General features: G+C 36.8%; 1 protein-coding gene and 1 long non-coding RNA gene across 2 annotated transcripts; one reads left to right on the top strand and one right to left on the bottom strand.

Moving 5' to 3' along the window:
• The first annotated feature begins 331 nt into the window (after window positions 1–331).
• On the top strand, window positions 332–11,878 carry LOC106756041 (DDT domain-containing protein PTM). The gene is made up of 9 exons (XM_014638279.2): window positions 332–1,665; window positions 2,338–3,036; window positions 3,225–4,449; window positions 5,164–5,449; window positions 6,246–6,370; window positions 6,469–6,932; window positions 7,033–7,061; window positions 9,767–10,336; window positions 10,416–11,878. The coding sequence occupies exons 1-9, from the start codon at window positions 860–862 to the stop codon at window positions 11,408–11,410; spliced, it is 5,199 nt and encodes a 1,732-aa protein (XP_014493765.1). The 5' UTR covers window positions 332–859; the 3' UTR covers window positions 11,411–11,878.
• On the bottom strand, window positions 11,859–15,610 carry LOC106756042. Its single transcript, XR_001375446.2, has 3 exons — window positions 15,287–15,610; window positions 12,568–12,688; window positions 11,859–12,390 (listed from the first exon to the last, which is right to left on the bottom strand). It is a non-coding gene; the product is annotated as an uncharacterized LOC106756042 (long non-coding RNA).
• Window positions 15,611–15,975: the final 365 nt, after the last annotated feature.

Below are 15,975 nucleotides of genomic sequence, written 5' to 3'. Positions count from 1 at the left end.
AACAACTATTGCTTGTAGTAGACAATTATTACATGTAAATATCATACTCACTTCAAAAATAAAACTCCATAAGAAATGTAAAATAAATTACCCATGAAACTTAGAAATTAAAAAGGCTTTGGACACGGACACCTAGATCATTTTCACCCTTAATTATCAATGGTTGATAAAATAAGGAGAGAAAAACCTACAAGAAATATACCTTTTAAATCTAATGCTTTCCCGGCAAAATGGTTACAGTTTTTTATTTATAATTTCATTCAAATTAAAATTTCATTTCATAGGATGGTGAGTTGAGTCAGCAACAGCATGTAAACACAATAGCGCGTCAGATGAGTACTTTTTTCTATTACATATACCTTGTGAAATGGAGCTGACTCATGTGTGTTGGTGCCCAACTCGGACTCAACGAGTCAACACACTTACGACTCGTTCTAGAAAGATTAACCAAAACCGAACTCGGCCACTGAGTCTAGAACAAACCAAATCAAATTCATTGTTTTCCAGTGTGCATTTTCTTCACTAGGGTAGGGTTATCCCTTCCATTTCTACTTCTCTCACACCTTATAGCCCTAACAACTACACTCTATTCCATTTATCTTCAACTCTTCACTCGATTTTCGAGCCCTATCTACTTCTTCTTCTTCTCCATTTCCAATCTCTCAGAATTCCTTTCTTCATTTTCCCAATTTCTCTTCAATCTGAACTTCGATTTTCGTCTTCACTCTCACTTATCTTCAACTGTTGCTGGCTGCATATGTCTCTGCAGGATCTGATTGAACCCTAGCTTTTGAATCAATTTTGTGCTGGAAAGCCTAAATCAAAGGAAAATCTATCTTAGGGTTCTAATTTTCCTAGGATGGAGGCGCCCGTAGCGAGACCGAGGGGGCGTCCGAGGAAGAGGAGAAGAAATGACGAAGAGAATGAGAACGAAGCAAAGAAACTGGCGTCCATGGGAACACGACCTCCTGTGGCTTTGTTAGGAAGGTTCGTTTTGAAAAATTTTCCCAGGAATGGAGTATTCCTGGGAAAAGTAGTGTACTATGAAAGCGGTCTTTATAGAGTTTGTTACGAGGATGGCGATTCAGAGGACCTTGACAGCGGTGAGGTCCGCTCTATACTAGTAAAAGAGGGTGAAATTAATGGTGATTTGGCGGGGAGAAAGGAGAAGTTAGAAGAATTGGTGTCAAAGAATGGTGGAAAGACCGGAATTGGTTCACAGAAAGGACCAGTTGAATCCATTAAGGAGGAATCTAGGGCTGGAGTTTGTGAATTGAACGATGGTGGATTGATGATTGAAAAAAATGAGGAAGAAGATGATGAGGATGTCAATTCTTTGAGTGATTCTGGCACTGGCCAGGGAATGGATTCTGGTGCTGAGGCTGAGACCCTGCCACCACCACCTGAGTTGCCGGTGTCATCAGGTACCATTGGGGTTCCTGAACAATGTGTCTCACTGGTATTCTCTGTATATGGATTCCTGAGATCCTTTAGTATACGGTTGTTCCTACAGCCTTTTACTCTGGACGAATTCATCGGTGCCCTGAATTACCAGGTCACGAATTCACTATTTGACGCAATTCATCTGTCGCTGATGAGAGTTTTGAGGCAGCACCTTGAATTCCTCTCATCAGAGGGCTCAGAGCGAGCATCAAGATGCCTAAGGTAGTATACCTATTCGTCTACTGCTATGTGATTGTTAGCATGAATAGCTTGCGTACACTTATATCACAGTTATCAATTTTAGATTTGGAAGGGGGATGTAGTTGCTAACTCCTCGAACACTTTAGCAGGATAGTGATAGAGTTGTTAGATAGCTGATATAGTGCCTTTGCGTGGTGGAGTTCTTTGAATCTGCTATTCTTGTTTTCTGTGGCATGTCTCTGGCCAATTGAAGTTTTGAATCAATATTATGTGAACTTTAGTCTATTTTTAGTTTTAGTTGCATGCAACCTAAAATTTACATATATCTAAACCATATATTTCAATTATATATGTCATATATAATTGATATAGTGGATTATTGGCTTTCTGCCACTTTCTGCTATATAATGTAAACTAAATAAATCAAACAACATTGTTTAAGGGCTAAGAATGGGTTTTTGGAGTCTATGCGAGACTATATGATGGTAGTGCTGTTAAAGCACGCAGTAAGCCACTATTGCAGCTGCGATGACTGCTATTGAATACCACTCTACTGTTTGAATTGAATTCCATAGCAGCTGTCTAAAGTTACTCTCTGCTACATTGCAATGGCACCACTATAGTGTGTTATTTACTCTTTTATTTGGCAAAATCGTCATGTTTGAAAAGATATTTTGTTTGATGTATTTGCAGGTGCAATGAATGGAGCTTGCTGGATCCAGTGACATGGCCAGTCTTCCTTATACAATATTTGGTAGTCAGTGGACGCACGTATTCTCATGAGTGGAAAGCATTTTACCAAGAGGTGTCCACTGTAGAATATTATTTACTGCCGGTCAGTAGGAAGCTGATGATATTGCAAATTCTCTGTGATGATGTTTTGGAATCTGAGGATATTTTAAATGAAATGAACATTCGGAGAGAATCAGAGGTTGGGATTGATGATGATGATGGAGAAGATATCCTTCCTACAGAAGTTGGGCTTAGAAGGGTCGAGCCAAGATACACCTTTACTTCAGCGTCTGAGGATAAAGAAGCTACAAAGCTTGTTTCAGCTTCAAATGCTCTAAACCAACCTGGAAGCTTTATTTCATATTCCAGAGGTACAGAAAGCACTGAAGATGGTGATGTAGATAGAAATGGAGATGAATGCCGCCTCTGTGGCATGGATGGGATCCTGCTTTGTTGTGATGGGTGTCCCTCTGCTTATCATTCAAGGTGTATTGGTGTGTTAAAAAATCATATACCAGAAGGGCCATGGTATTGTCCAGAGTGCAAAATAAATATGTTGGGGCCAACCATTGCAAAGGGAACATCACTTCGAGGGGCTGAAATATTTGGAAAGGATTTGTATGGGCAACTCTTCATGGGAACTTGTGAACATCTACTTGTGTATGCTCAACATCTTTGTGCTTAATTTTTGTTTGTTTTGTTATGCTATCAGTAGGTGGTATTTCTGACATTAATGAGATTTGAAGTTCGGTTCTAAAATCTTTGGACTTGAAACTTTTCTTAATTTTTTTACTCACTTCGACTTCTGATGTCATATCCTTATGATCTTGTAACTTGCCTTATTGCAGGCTGAATATTGGCAATGCCGAATCCTGTCTTAGGTACTACAATCAGAATGACATCCCCAAGGTTCTCCAAGTGCTTTATGCATCCTTGCAGTACAGACCAATATACCATGATATTTGCATGGCAGTGCTTCAATATTGGAGTGTTCCAGAAAGTTTGTTGTTTCATTCTGTTTCAAGTGGAGCAAATGTGAACTCAGCAAATATAAAGGAAGAGACTAAGCCTTCCCCTTTTTTACTTCCTCCTGTGGGTGAAGGCAATTTGATGAAGGAAGAGTATCCATTAACCTCTGCTAGTACAGCTTACTGTGACAATTTGGTGCCATCTCTTGATGCTTCATCAGTTTCCACCCCAAGTTCTGCTCTTCAGTGTAATGGCAATGGTAGCAGTAGTGAGTACCCTGTTGTGACTACAAAGCTTCCTGAGAGCAGTAGGATCGAGTCCATCCTCTCAGCTGATTCTGCTTCTGTTTCTGTTAGTCATCATTCCAACATCAAGCATGGAAATTTTGATGGTAGGCCAACAGAGGTAGATCCTGGCAAGTGTTCTTCAGTACATGGTCAATTTAGTTATTATGCACATGCAAACCATACAGGGTTTCCCATAAATATTTCTTTCCAAACCAAAGAAAGCACTCAAGCCAGTTTTGAAAACTGTGAACGCAATGTAACCAATGGTTTTGCCTACATGGGTTTCTCCTATAAGCCTTTGTCGTACATGAATTACTATATACATGGTGAATTTGCTGCATCAGCGGCTGCTAAATTTGCCCTTCTTTCCTCAGAGGAATCTAGGTCAGAGGGCCATGTGTCAGACAATCAGAGGAAATTGGCATCTGGAAACACTTACTTGCAAGCAAAAGCATTCTCATTAGCAGCCTCACGATTTTTTTGGCCAAGTTCTGAGAAGAAGCCTGTGGAGGTTCCAAGAGAAAGGTGTGGCTGGTGCATTTCTTGTAAAGCCCCTGCTTCAAGCAAGAGAGGATGCATGTTAAATCATGCTGCTCTAAGTGCCACAAAGAGTGCTACAAAAGTGCTTGCTGGTTTTTCTCCTATAAAAAGTGCGGAGGGAGTACTCCCTAGTATTGCAACCTACATTATATACATGGAGGAATGTTTACGTGGTTTAGTAGTTGGGCCCTTCCTAAGTTCAATCTACAGAAGGCAATGGCGTAAGCGAGTGGAACAGGCCTCAACATTTAGTGCTATCAAACCACTTTTACTTGAAGTAGGTGATTGTTAAAAATTTAATTTGTTTTAATGTTATATTTTTGCGTTTTTCTAATAGTCATTCAATGTTGATTAAGTCACATGTTAGGAATTTAATTAGTTTTGGATTTGTTTTGGCCTATCTAGTTTCCCATATAAGTTATACTTCCTGCAACAGTTGATGATGATTCATATGGGCCAAAAGATGGTGAATGACATAGATATGATAAAGAAAAAATTGACAATGATGTCACTCAACTAAATTAGACGTCTCTGTGACTTCTTTTCTTTGTTTTATGAATTCACAGCTTTATACAGCTCACTATTTCTTTTGTTATGAAATTCAGCCCTGGCAACAGGAACTAAATCACTTGTAAAGTAGTTATTTAAGTATGCCCAGCCTTTGATTGCCTTGCTGCTTTAAGTAACTTTATGTACTTGAGTAGATTTTGTATAGCGTGTTTGTGGCTTTATTTAACTAATCATGTGGGCTTACATATTATGGTGGTTGTGTTGATGGATTGATACGATGTATTAGTTTTCCATCACTTTTTATACCTTTGGGTTTGTCCTGTCTACTTGACTGCTTTAAATAGTATAGATGCTGATGTTGCTGCCTGTCAATTTGATCCTTTTCCAGAATTGTGTATTATCATGCCTATATTAGGAATATCTCATCATGACATTTCTTGCTCGTGCCATCTGAGCAATTTTGTTAATACTTCATTTTCAGCTTGAGGAGAACATTCGGTCAATTTCTTTCTTTGGGGAATGGGTTAAGCTGATGGATGACTGGTTGGTTGAATTTTCCATGGTACAAAGTGCCACATCCACTCTTGGAACAGCACAGAAGCGTGCACCAAGTGGGAGGCGTTACAAGAAGCGGTCAGCTACTGACGAAGCTACAACTGAGGGTCGCCCTGAAAATTTTGTGTGGTGGCGTGGTGGCAAATTCACCAAATTTATATTCCAGAAAGCTATCTTGCCAAAATCCATGGTTAGAAAAGCAGCACGAGAAGGTATTTTATTTTTAACTACACAATATACCAGGATATAGGATATATATAATAGCAATGAAGTAGAGATGGAACTTCAATTGAATAGCAGAATTAGATGCTCCCTTCTAACTAGAATTAACAAGATTCCGGGAAATAAACTGAAGCTGAAAGTATAGAATATGTCTCTTTGCCCTGGAATTTTTTGAGTCCTGACTCTCCCCCTCACTTCCCCTTGGCCCTCTATTCCCTTTTATACAGGCCAATCTCTTGTTCCGTGTACAATTAACAAACTGTTATAATTGATAGTTTCTCAACTAATTGATCAACTTGCTTGTTAAGCATCAGAACTGGGTTCAGCAATGGGCACATGGGATTATCTTTCTAATTCTTCCTTCTAACATCCTTTTTCCAAATTCACTTTTTGGGGTTGGGTGTGGTCTGAGATTGAGCTGTATTGAGGCGAATCTTTTAAGCTGTAGAACCAAGCTCAAAGATCAGCTTGGCCTAACCTTTTAATTTATTGTTATGAACTAATTATTATAAATTATATCTTAACATATATTTTTTAATTAAAATATCACAATGTTAGTTGAGATGACTAGTGAGCTTTCAAGCTGAATATTGTTCAACATACAATACTCACCCTATATTGTCAAGATTCAGATCAAGTTAGGTCGAGTCAGCCTACAAAGCTTATTGAATTTTACAATTTGGTTGTCTCTGCTTTCCTGGACACATATTTGTGAATTCCCCCCCGCCCCCCTCCTTTTTTTTTTATTATTAGTGAATAACATATTTTCTTTATTATGGGGGACAGGTGGTTCAAGAAAAATTCCTGCCATTTTTTATGCTGATGGAATTGAAATTCCCAAAAGAAGTAGACAACTTGTTTGGAGAGCTGCTGTACAAATGAGTAGGAATGCATCACAGCTAGCACTTCAGGTTTCTTATTTTCATTTAATTATATGTCAAGCATTGGCTCTAACTTTGTTTGGGTTGCAAGCTTGTTGACCTAGTGAATATTTTATTATTTAAATCAGGTCAGATATCTGGATTTTTATCTCAGATGGAGTGATCTGATTCGGCCTGAGCAGAATATCCAGGATGGAAAAGGTCAAGAGACTGAAGCTTCTGCTTTCAGAAATGCAAATATTTGTGACACTAAACTGGTAGAGGGGAAAAATTGTTATGGGATAGTTTTTGGGAGTCAGAAACATCTTCCTTCTCGGGTGATGAAAAATGTTATTGAAATAGAGCAAGATCCAAAAGGAAAGGAGAAGTATTGGTTTTCTGAAGCACGAATTCCTTTATATTTGGTGAAAGAGTATGAAGAAGGTAAGGGAAACATGCCATATAATGAAGGGCAGCACTTGAATACTGCATCTGGGTTGCACAGAAAGCGGCTAAAAACTATCTGCAAGGACATATTTTTTTACCTTACATGCAAGAGAGATAACTTGGATGTGGAGTCATGTTCTGTATGTCAGATGGGTGTTTTAATTAGGTAATAATTCTCTTTTCATTCATATCTTCTTTCCTCTTTCCATTTTGCTCTTTAAACCTGTTTCGGCTAAAGATCGTAATTCCTATGTACTTTGATTCAGGGATGCTACCAAGTGTAATGCATGCCAAGGTACCTGTGAATGATCCATCCTTACTCTATTTTGCTGTTCTAAATTTCCAAGATGATCTTGATATGGAATTGCTGTGAAATTTATTATTTAATAACTTCTATATAAATATAACTATACATCCATTTCTACATTATTGACATAACAGTTACTGCTAACAAAAGCCCCACGTTGGTGGGATCAATTGGTAGCCTGCTACCAATTGCTATATAAGGGAGTTGTCTCCTCTTTTCAATCATCTTAAATCTCTTCTTCCCATTCTGAATGTTTTTGAAATTTTGAAAAAAATTAGGAGATTTAATATTCTATTTTTAGTTTAAGAGAGAGTATGGTATTGCTCTTGCTTTAATTTATAGATAGATATTGTCTAAGTTATTGTATTCTTCTATTTTGATTAAAGAGAATGTGGTATTGCTCTCCCCTTGAATTTATAGAGAGGTGTTCTACCTTTTTCCATTTAATGGAATTTCATTTTTGCCTGATGTGAGTTGTGTTACTCTTTCTCATCTCTCTTGTCGTGAGTTAATATTCTGTCACTCTAGTACGTAACTTAGTACTGTGTGACTCTTCTAGGGAAATTACGACAAGGAAAAACCTTCATCAGTTCATGGTCTATCAAAATTGTTTAAATAGACAATACTATTCACAGTGGAGAAAGTTCTTTCAATAGACAATACTATTCAAAGTGGAGAAAATTCTTACCATACTGTGCTTGCAATTAGTGTCATCTTCCATCTCTCTTTCCTGGGGTCTTAGTATGCCTTTTGGTTGCAATTAGTATGATCTTCCACATAAGAAAATAATTATTCTTGTTACTAGATATAAAGTGTCGTCATATGAAAGTGGGCATGTCTAGGGAAATTTAAGACAAGGTGAAATTTGGTATTCAAATGTGTCCACCGGTGATTCATCTCTTTTTCCTTGGGATCTTAGTATGCCTTTTGGTTGTAATTCATATGATCTCCCACATAAGAAAATAATTATTATTATTATTAGATATAAAGTTTGGTAGTGCGAAAGTACGTTTCGAAGAAAGTTAAAACAAATAAAAATTTGGTATTTAAGTGTCCATTGGTGATCCATCTCTTTCTTGGGAACTCATTGAGTGTATTAGTTCATGGTCTATCACCATTGTTCAAATAGACAAAACTATTCATAGTGGAAATTGCATAAGTCTATTTAGTTTAAACATTTTGTATGACACCATGATAGAAAAATATGACAGAAATGTTGAATGAGAATAATTTATCTTTCTGAAAATTGAAGATAAGGGTAGTTTTTAGAAAAGGAAGTGCTATTGAAGGTAGACCTTTGAATATTGTAGATGAAATGTGGAAAGAGATTGGTGACAATGTTGTTGTTGGTGTACACTTAGCAATGGCAGATTTGGTTTTGCCAATGTTGTGAAAAAGCAGCTTGAAGGATACACCCTCAACAAATTGTTCCAAATTATGTCACTTACAGTAATTGCTTTAAAGAGAAAATTCTATGCTCTTCAAATGAATGAGTCCAAGTTAGTTACGAACCACATCAACAATAAAAATACTTTATTTGTCTAGCTTTCAACAATAGATTTCAACTTAGTGAAATATGAACGTGTGGATCTTCTAGTTCAATGTAGGTAGAGAGGTTGATCTATGGAACATTGGCTCTAGTGAGAGTCAAAATCATGGTAGATCAATGTCTTTAGGAAGGAAGAATCTCAAATGTTACAATCGTGGTACAAGAGGGCATGCAAAGAAATATTAGTAGCACGGGAAGAATAAAGGAAAGAACTCTGAAGAAACAATCTCACATGGTTCGGTTGTTTGTTCCTTGGGAGATGAAGATATTTTGGTTAGTAAATTGACAATAATTTCTAAAGGCGTAAAACAAACTTCACAATGAAGGGCCTGGGAAAAAATTATTTTTTGCAAAGTTCAAGGGGTATGACATGCAAAGAATATATTGCCCGTTAGGCAATTAGACAACCTTAGGTGGAAGATCCATATTGAATTTGAGATCTTAAAGGTGGTGAGAGAGGAATTTGGTAATGATGAAAATCATAAAACATTATGATCAATCTATACATGTTTTTAGGAGATACATTACAATATGTATTAGTTTGCTAAAGCAATTATTAGAAGCCAACCCACTCTGGACTAGATCCATTATGATGTACGAGAATCACCATAAGTATCTCTAGGAGGAGCAAAATATTTTGTATTAATCATTGATGATTACTCTAAGAGATTTTGGGTGTACCCTTTTAAGAAGAATTTAATATGTTTCTATCATTCAAGGAGTTTGAAGAACAAGTGCAGCTTGAAACTTTTAGAAAAATATTAAGTGTTTGAGTACAGTTGCAATAGGGGCGCTAAGTGTTGGCTATCCAAGTTACAAGATATTGTAGTTTTGCATACTAAAAAAAATTAAGAAAAGTAAGTGAATGGTAGTTAGCCATACATGCACGGAAGTTACCTAGATTCAATGGTTAATGGAGAAACTCGAGCACACGGAGTAGAAGATTACTGTGTTTTGTGTCAGTTATGTCTTGCATTTGTAAAATTTCTCGTATTCTTTCGCATCTCTTGTTTAAGTTAAGCTTATGTTATGGTACTTAACAGTTATACATAAACAAAACTTTATATTGATGTTTGAGATTTAAAATCCAGGCATTTGTATTATTCTTGTTCATAAATGTAGTTTTTTCCTTGGGGGGTGCTAGGTTATTGTCACGAGGGTTGTTCCACAAGTCAAATAGTTTCTGCAAACGAAGTTGAGTACTTGACCACGTGCAACCAATGTTACCATGCCAGATTACTTGCTCAGAAAGAAAATAGTAATGAATCTCCTACCAGTCCATTACTCCTACGAGGACGAGAAAATAACTCTGGAACAGTTTTGAAGAGATCACGGCCTAGAACTCTTGATCAAGCACCGAAATCTTCCAAGACAAAGGCTAATAATCCCATGAAACAAGTTACTTCTGTGACGAGTTTGAAAAGAACAAAGGCTAAACGTTCTGAACAAGAACCAACTACTGGGATAAATGATAATCATCTTGACATCCAACAAGTTGCTTCTGTGGAAACTTCAGCTGCAAAACGCCATCGCAAAAATTGTTCTTGGGGCATTATATGGAAAAAGAAACATAATGAAGATTCAGACGATTTCATGCTCAGAAACATACTTTTAAAAGGGAGCTCGAACATACCAGGACTAAAACCTGTTTGTCACTTGTGTCGAAAGCCATATACGTCTGATCTGATGTATATTTGCTGTGAGACATGCCAAAGTAAGTTTTTCTGTAGTAAATAATTTATGAAATGTTAATGGTGATTATACTCTTTTATCTGATATGTTCTGCTTTTCAGATTGGTATCATGCTGAAGCTGTTGAACTTGAAGAATCCAAACTTTCTAGTGTGTTAAGCTTCAAATGTTGCAAGTGTCGAAGGATAAAATCACCTGTTTGTCCTTACTCTGATTTGAAGCCTAAGAAACAAGAGGGCAAAAGGTCACGCACAAAAGCAAAGAAAGAACATTCTGGAGCAGATACTGATTCTGGAGCAATCTCTGATATGAGAGAGTGTGAAGTTGCTACTCCCGTCTTTCCTGTATATGATGATACTTCTACCTTTTCTGCGGAGGATCCTAGTCATGTCTTTCCTGATGAGGATCCTACTACCGTCTTTCCTGTTGAGGATGATCGTCTTCTTTTCTCCCTCACAAGTGTTGAACTGGTAACAGAACCCAAGATAGAAGGAGATATGGAGTGGAATGGTGTCTCTGCGCCAGGGCTTCAGAAACTGCCAGTGAGAAGGAATGTTAAGAACGAGGGTGATGATGTTTCTTTTGAAGGTGGTGTACCTTTGGATGCTGAATTCTCTACATACGATGGTGAGACGGGTAATCTGTCCAATCCTGCGGAGGAATCTATACCTTTAGAATACACCTCTGCTGTTGACTTAGACAACAAGCTGCCGAATGACTCTGAAAATGAAAATTACGATGATTACATGGATTTTGAACCCCATACCTACTTCTCTGTAACAGAATTGTTGCAGTCAGATGATGGTGGTCAGTTCGAGGGTGTTGACATGTCTGAGGACTTGTCAGGATATATGGAAAATTCTAGCACCACCACCCTTATTCCTGAATCGTGCGATGATGCTAGTTTGGCAGATAAATCAGCACCTACGACTTACACCGGCCATCGTTGTATGCAATGTTCACAAATGGAACCAGCCCCTGATCTCCGTTGTGAGATTTGTGGGATTTTGATTCACAGCCAATGTTCACCTTGGGTTGAATTACCATCGCTTGGAAGTTGGAGGTGTGGCCATTGCCGGGAATATGGTAATAACTGATCTGTTAATTTTTGTGACAAATTGAGAAGTAATTTCGTGACAATCATGTAAGCTGGTAGAATGCTTAGCTCTGCGACCTAAGAGGGGCATATGATCAGAGGTGTGTTTTTCAGCCTGCAGTCGATGATGATTTTCGTTCTTGATCTGGAATCATGGCATTTCGGCGGATTTTGTTCCCTTCCCATTTCAGTCCACAGGAAATTGCCCTGAACTCAGAGATAAGCAATTTTTTTACAATGCTTCTCTGATACATTATTTGTATAGATTAAAAATTAAAATTCTCATTTTTTGGAGTTCGGTCAAGTTAGGAACTTGTACCCAATTTAAAGCGAAGCTTTTATAATGCGTTCACAAGTGAATTGCTTAGGATTGATTGATATTAACAGATAGTGCGCTTGTCAGCATTATGAAATGCTTTTGGGTGTTCATTGCCCAACGAGACCTGTAATAGAGAACTAGCATTGCGTCGGACTTGGGATAGTTGTGCTTTTTAATAATGTCACTGCGCGTACAAGTTTTTTGTTCGTCTGTTACGAGGCCGATGACTTCAAAGCATTTTAAAGCAAATAAATATGTATTGTACACTCCCTATCCTAATGAAACTAATTTTTAAGAGAATGGCCATACTGCTGTTACAATTTGTACTACGAAACTATCTTTTACAAGCTGTACCACGAATAATTCAGTAAAACACCATATAAGAAAATGACCACTGCTTGTACAATCACTGGCTTGAGGAACGTACTTGTTGAGTTAGGCTGTGGTTTGCGAAACTATCATCAGTTCACCTCAATTTAGCCATATAACTAGCCCGCATTGCTCAAGAATCTGTCAGTGCTAGAGGAGTGCTGGTTTGTTGAGCCATTGGATGTTCATCTTGTAAAACCAGTACGATGACAATCAATTAGCAGAAACAGCCTCTGCTCAAAGGAAAACAGTCTCGTATCTCACATCGCTGTCTACATGCTTACAGAAAAGTACTGTGCAGATAGATAGCAGGAAAAAAATGGAAATACATAAATATGTTCTGAGTCAAATTGTAGTAGCTGTTGAAGGGGTATAACTTCTCTAACAAGCAAAATCAACAAAATATGCAACATTTAATTAACTCACTCAAAATTAGTATAACTGAATACAAACTTAAAGCAGAGACATACCACTTGTTGAAGCTTTAAAAGATAGTCCAGAATGGGACCTCATCAGGGGAAAACATTTCAGTAGATATAGGTATAGTCTGAAGAAGCTTACTTAGGCAGATGGAAGACGAGGGTTTTTGACCTAGTCAAAAGGAAACAGGTGAGAATGAAGTCACATTTTGAACCCCGGGGGTTCATTATTGTTGCATGTAAATTGAAATTTAAAATCTTATGTTACAATATTTGTGATATTTCAATTTCCTCCGCAACAGAGATCAGAATAACAAAAGAACAATTTTCTATCAACAAAAATTGCACCAAAACACCGACCAGACCTTCAAGCAAAACCAATACAATAGAAGATCAGGTTCATGCTAGACATCATGAGATGTCTCAAGATAACGTGTTTTATATGTTAAATGTGTTGGCCATCAATTAGGTTAGAGGGAAAAAATCCATGATTTGTCATGTTAGGAACATAAACACAGTTTTAAATTTATGTTCCATATTGTTTCAAATGGAGAGTCAAGCAACCAAAAGAAAAATTTAAACAAAAATAGAAAGCAAAAGTCAGACTACTACATAAATGAGCCCTCCACTCTGCTTTAACACCAATCTGTTGCAAATACATAAATGTAGACACTAGATATCTACAGCAACCTTGAGCCCAGCTTAAAATAATGTTGTGACCATAATTGCAAATAACCAAATAAAAGGGTAAACAGTGAATTTAGTCCTAAAAGCTAATGCACCATTACTTGGTTCCATGAAAGAGTAATTTCTCTTTCTCTATCACTTCAGTATCGTTCTTAGAACCCTTACCTCATACACTTACTGTAATTTTGTTCCCTGAACATTGGCCTACTATCATTTTAGTCTCTGAACTTAACCATTTTAGTGCTTAAAATTGATCATTTATATCATTTAGCTTATAAAAGCACTTTTGAAATATCCAATTAGTCCTTCAAGGGCAGCAGGTGGTTGAATTTAAGGACTAAAATGAAAATAAATGGTTAAATCCAAAGACTAAAATGACAGTAAGTGGTTAAATTTAAGGAATAAAATGATAGTAAAAGAATGTTAATAAACGAGAGTGTTTAAGGACTAAAATAACAGTAAAGGCTAAAATTCAGCAACCAAAATGATTGTAAGTGTATGAGGTAGAGGACTTTTAATGACAGGACAAAAATTACTCCATATACCTGTTTTCAATTTTAATACTTTCAGAGTCTAAAGAGACATTTTACCCTAAATAAAATTACAGAGTGAACATTTGCCTACTTTTGAGTAAGCATCATCATATTGCACGGCCATACGTCAAAGTAAAAGTTTCAGATGCAAAAACAAAAGAATGGTAATATACAAAGGGACATGTTCTCCTTTCAATAGGGCTAACATTAAGATACTATATGAGGGAGAGTGGTACAAATAATAAATGTTATTACATGACCACAAGGCCAAGTCCCAGAAAAGATTGACATATTTTCCCTATGGCACTGGTACGTTTCATTTCAACTAATAATATCATTGCAGAGAGTATTTATTGCCAATCTCAGAAAGTCATTATTTTCATTGACCAAAAGTGATGTTACGATGTACCCAACTTGCAGCCAGCTGTTGCAAATTTGGCATTCCATCACCTCTATCGTATTATCTGGCATTTCAAGATTATTCTGGGCGTAGCAACAAGTCATTATGGAATGTTTGTCATGAAAGGGTAAAATTTACCAGCTTTTCTGAATACTTGGGAGTATATACTAGAGAAACAGCTTCCATGTGACAAAAATCCACATCACAGCCGAACATATATATATATGTAAAGAGGAAAAGTAGAAAATTAATATACATTTACTGAGACTTGAAACGTTAAAAAAAAAAAAAAAAAAAGCAATTCACCTGAAACGTTAAAATACCTAAAAGTTCTCAGTAGTAAAGCCCGATAGTTTGTCATATGACATTCACAATCCCCTCCCACCATGTGATAAAAAGCCCCAAAACAAGTAAAAAATGTAAAGTTTATCAATCAGCCTTAAGCAGTAAGTATGATCACTTGAAGAAGAAAGCACCAAAAAGTAACTGTAACTACTTGAAAAGGATTTAACGGAATCTGATGAAACTAGAATCATCGACCCTCTACTTTCAGAGTTTTAGGAACCAATTACAGGCTCACCAAACAATTCCTGCAGTCAATGTCAACTACACCAAGGTTCCATTTGGAACGACTTTTTATTGGATAAGTACTTATGATGTAGGCACTTGTGTATAAAATTCTTTAATAATCCAAGAGGAGATTTGGTTAACTTGTTTTCGTAAGAACTTATTTTGAAATAAGATAAAACTTGCTCAGGGACATATCAATAATATAAACCATTTTCATAAGCTCTTCCATACACTTCAACTAGTGCATATGGCATAAGATAAGTCCAACTAAGCATTAAAAAACTATTTCAAAGGGATCCTAAAACACAAACACAAACTCACATTGTAAGTAATCTATACTGGCATTCCATATCATGTTGGATTAAGTAGCAAGATAAACTGACGTTTACTCACACCAGCACCAAATACTATTCAATTCATGCATACATGTTGCCAAACATTGCAAAACAAACACTAACAACAATTACCCCCACGACGACACGCATTGACATCACAAACTCGGGAATCAAGTTCCAACTCCACCAAAAAACAATCAAACGCAGGATTCGTTAAGTCGAAAATACGGTACAGAAACCCTAACCTAATCGTTTATAAAGCGCGTTAACAAGTTGTCGAGTTTAGCCAACACGAAGGCTTCGGTTAATTACGAATGTCTCCGATGAAGACTGAGAGCCCTCTCGTGCCAGACAACACCATCTACGATCAGATCCACCACGGAGATAGACCGGAACGCCGCCGTCTCCCTCATTTCCGGCGAACACGTCCCCCGGAGGCCGTGGATCTGCCAAAGCAGATGGAGTTTGATGAGATTCTGATTCAGCTCCCATTAAGAAAGGAAAATGCTAAGAGAGAATGAGAGAAAAGGAACAAAACAGGAAAGAATGGAGTTAGTAATAACACACTATTACTATTACTATAGCTCCTGCAATTTTGCTTCATTATCATTATTTTTCCCTCACCTAATCATGATTTTACAATTTTTTTTTAATTATTAACTGAACGAATATATAAATTAATGATTGATTATTATTTTTCTGATTAATTATCTTTGATCAGTTTGTTAAGGATATAATATCTTGCCTGGATCATAGTCAAGGCAAAAAATTATATTTTCTATTTCCAACTCAGTATAACACATTATTCTTATCATTTCTATCACATTAATTTGTCATAATTTTATTATTAGAGTTTGATCACAGGCTATTGCATATAGGAAAGAGTTATAAGGAAAATAATATTTATTTAAGGAAATAAATAATTTTCAACCAT

The sequence above is a fragment of the Vigna radiata genome, chromosome 2 (assembly GCF_000741045.1).
Source record: "Vigna radiata var. radiata cultivar VC1973A chromosome 2, Vradiata_ver6, whole genome shotgun sequence".
Taxonomy (NCBI): Eukaryota; Viridiplantae; Streptophyta; class Magnoliopsida; order Fabales; family Fabaceae; genus Vigna; species Vigna radiata.
Note: the sequence above shows the minus strand (reverse complement) of the source record. Positions and strands in the feature narration are given on the sequence as shown.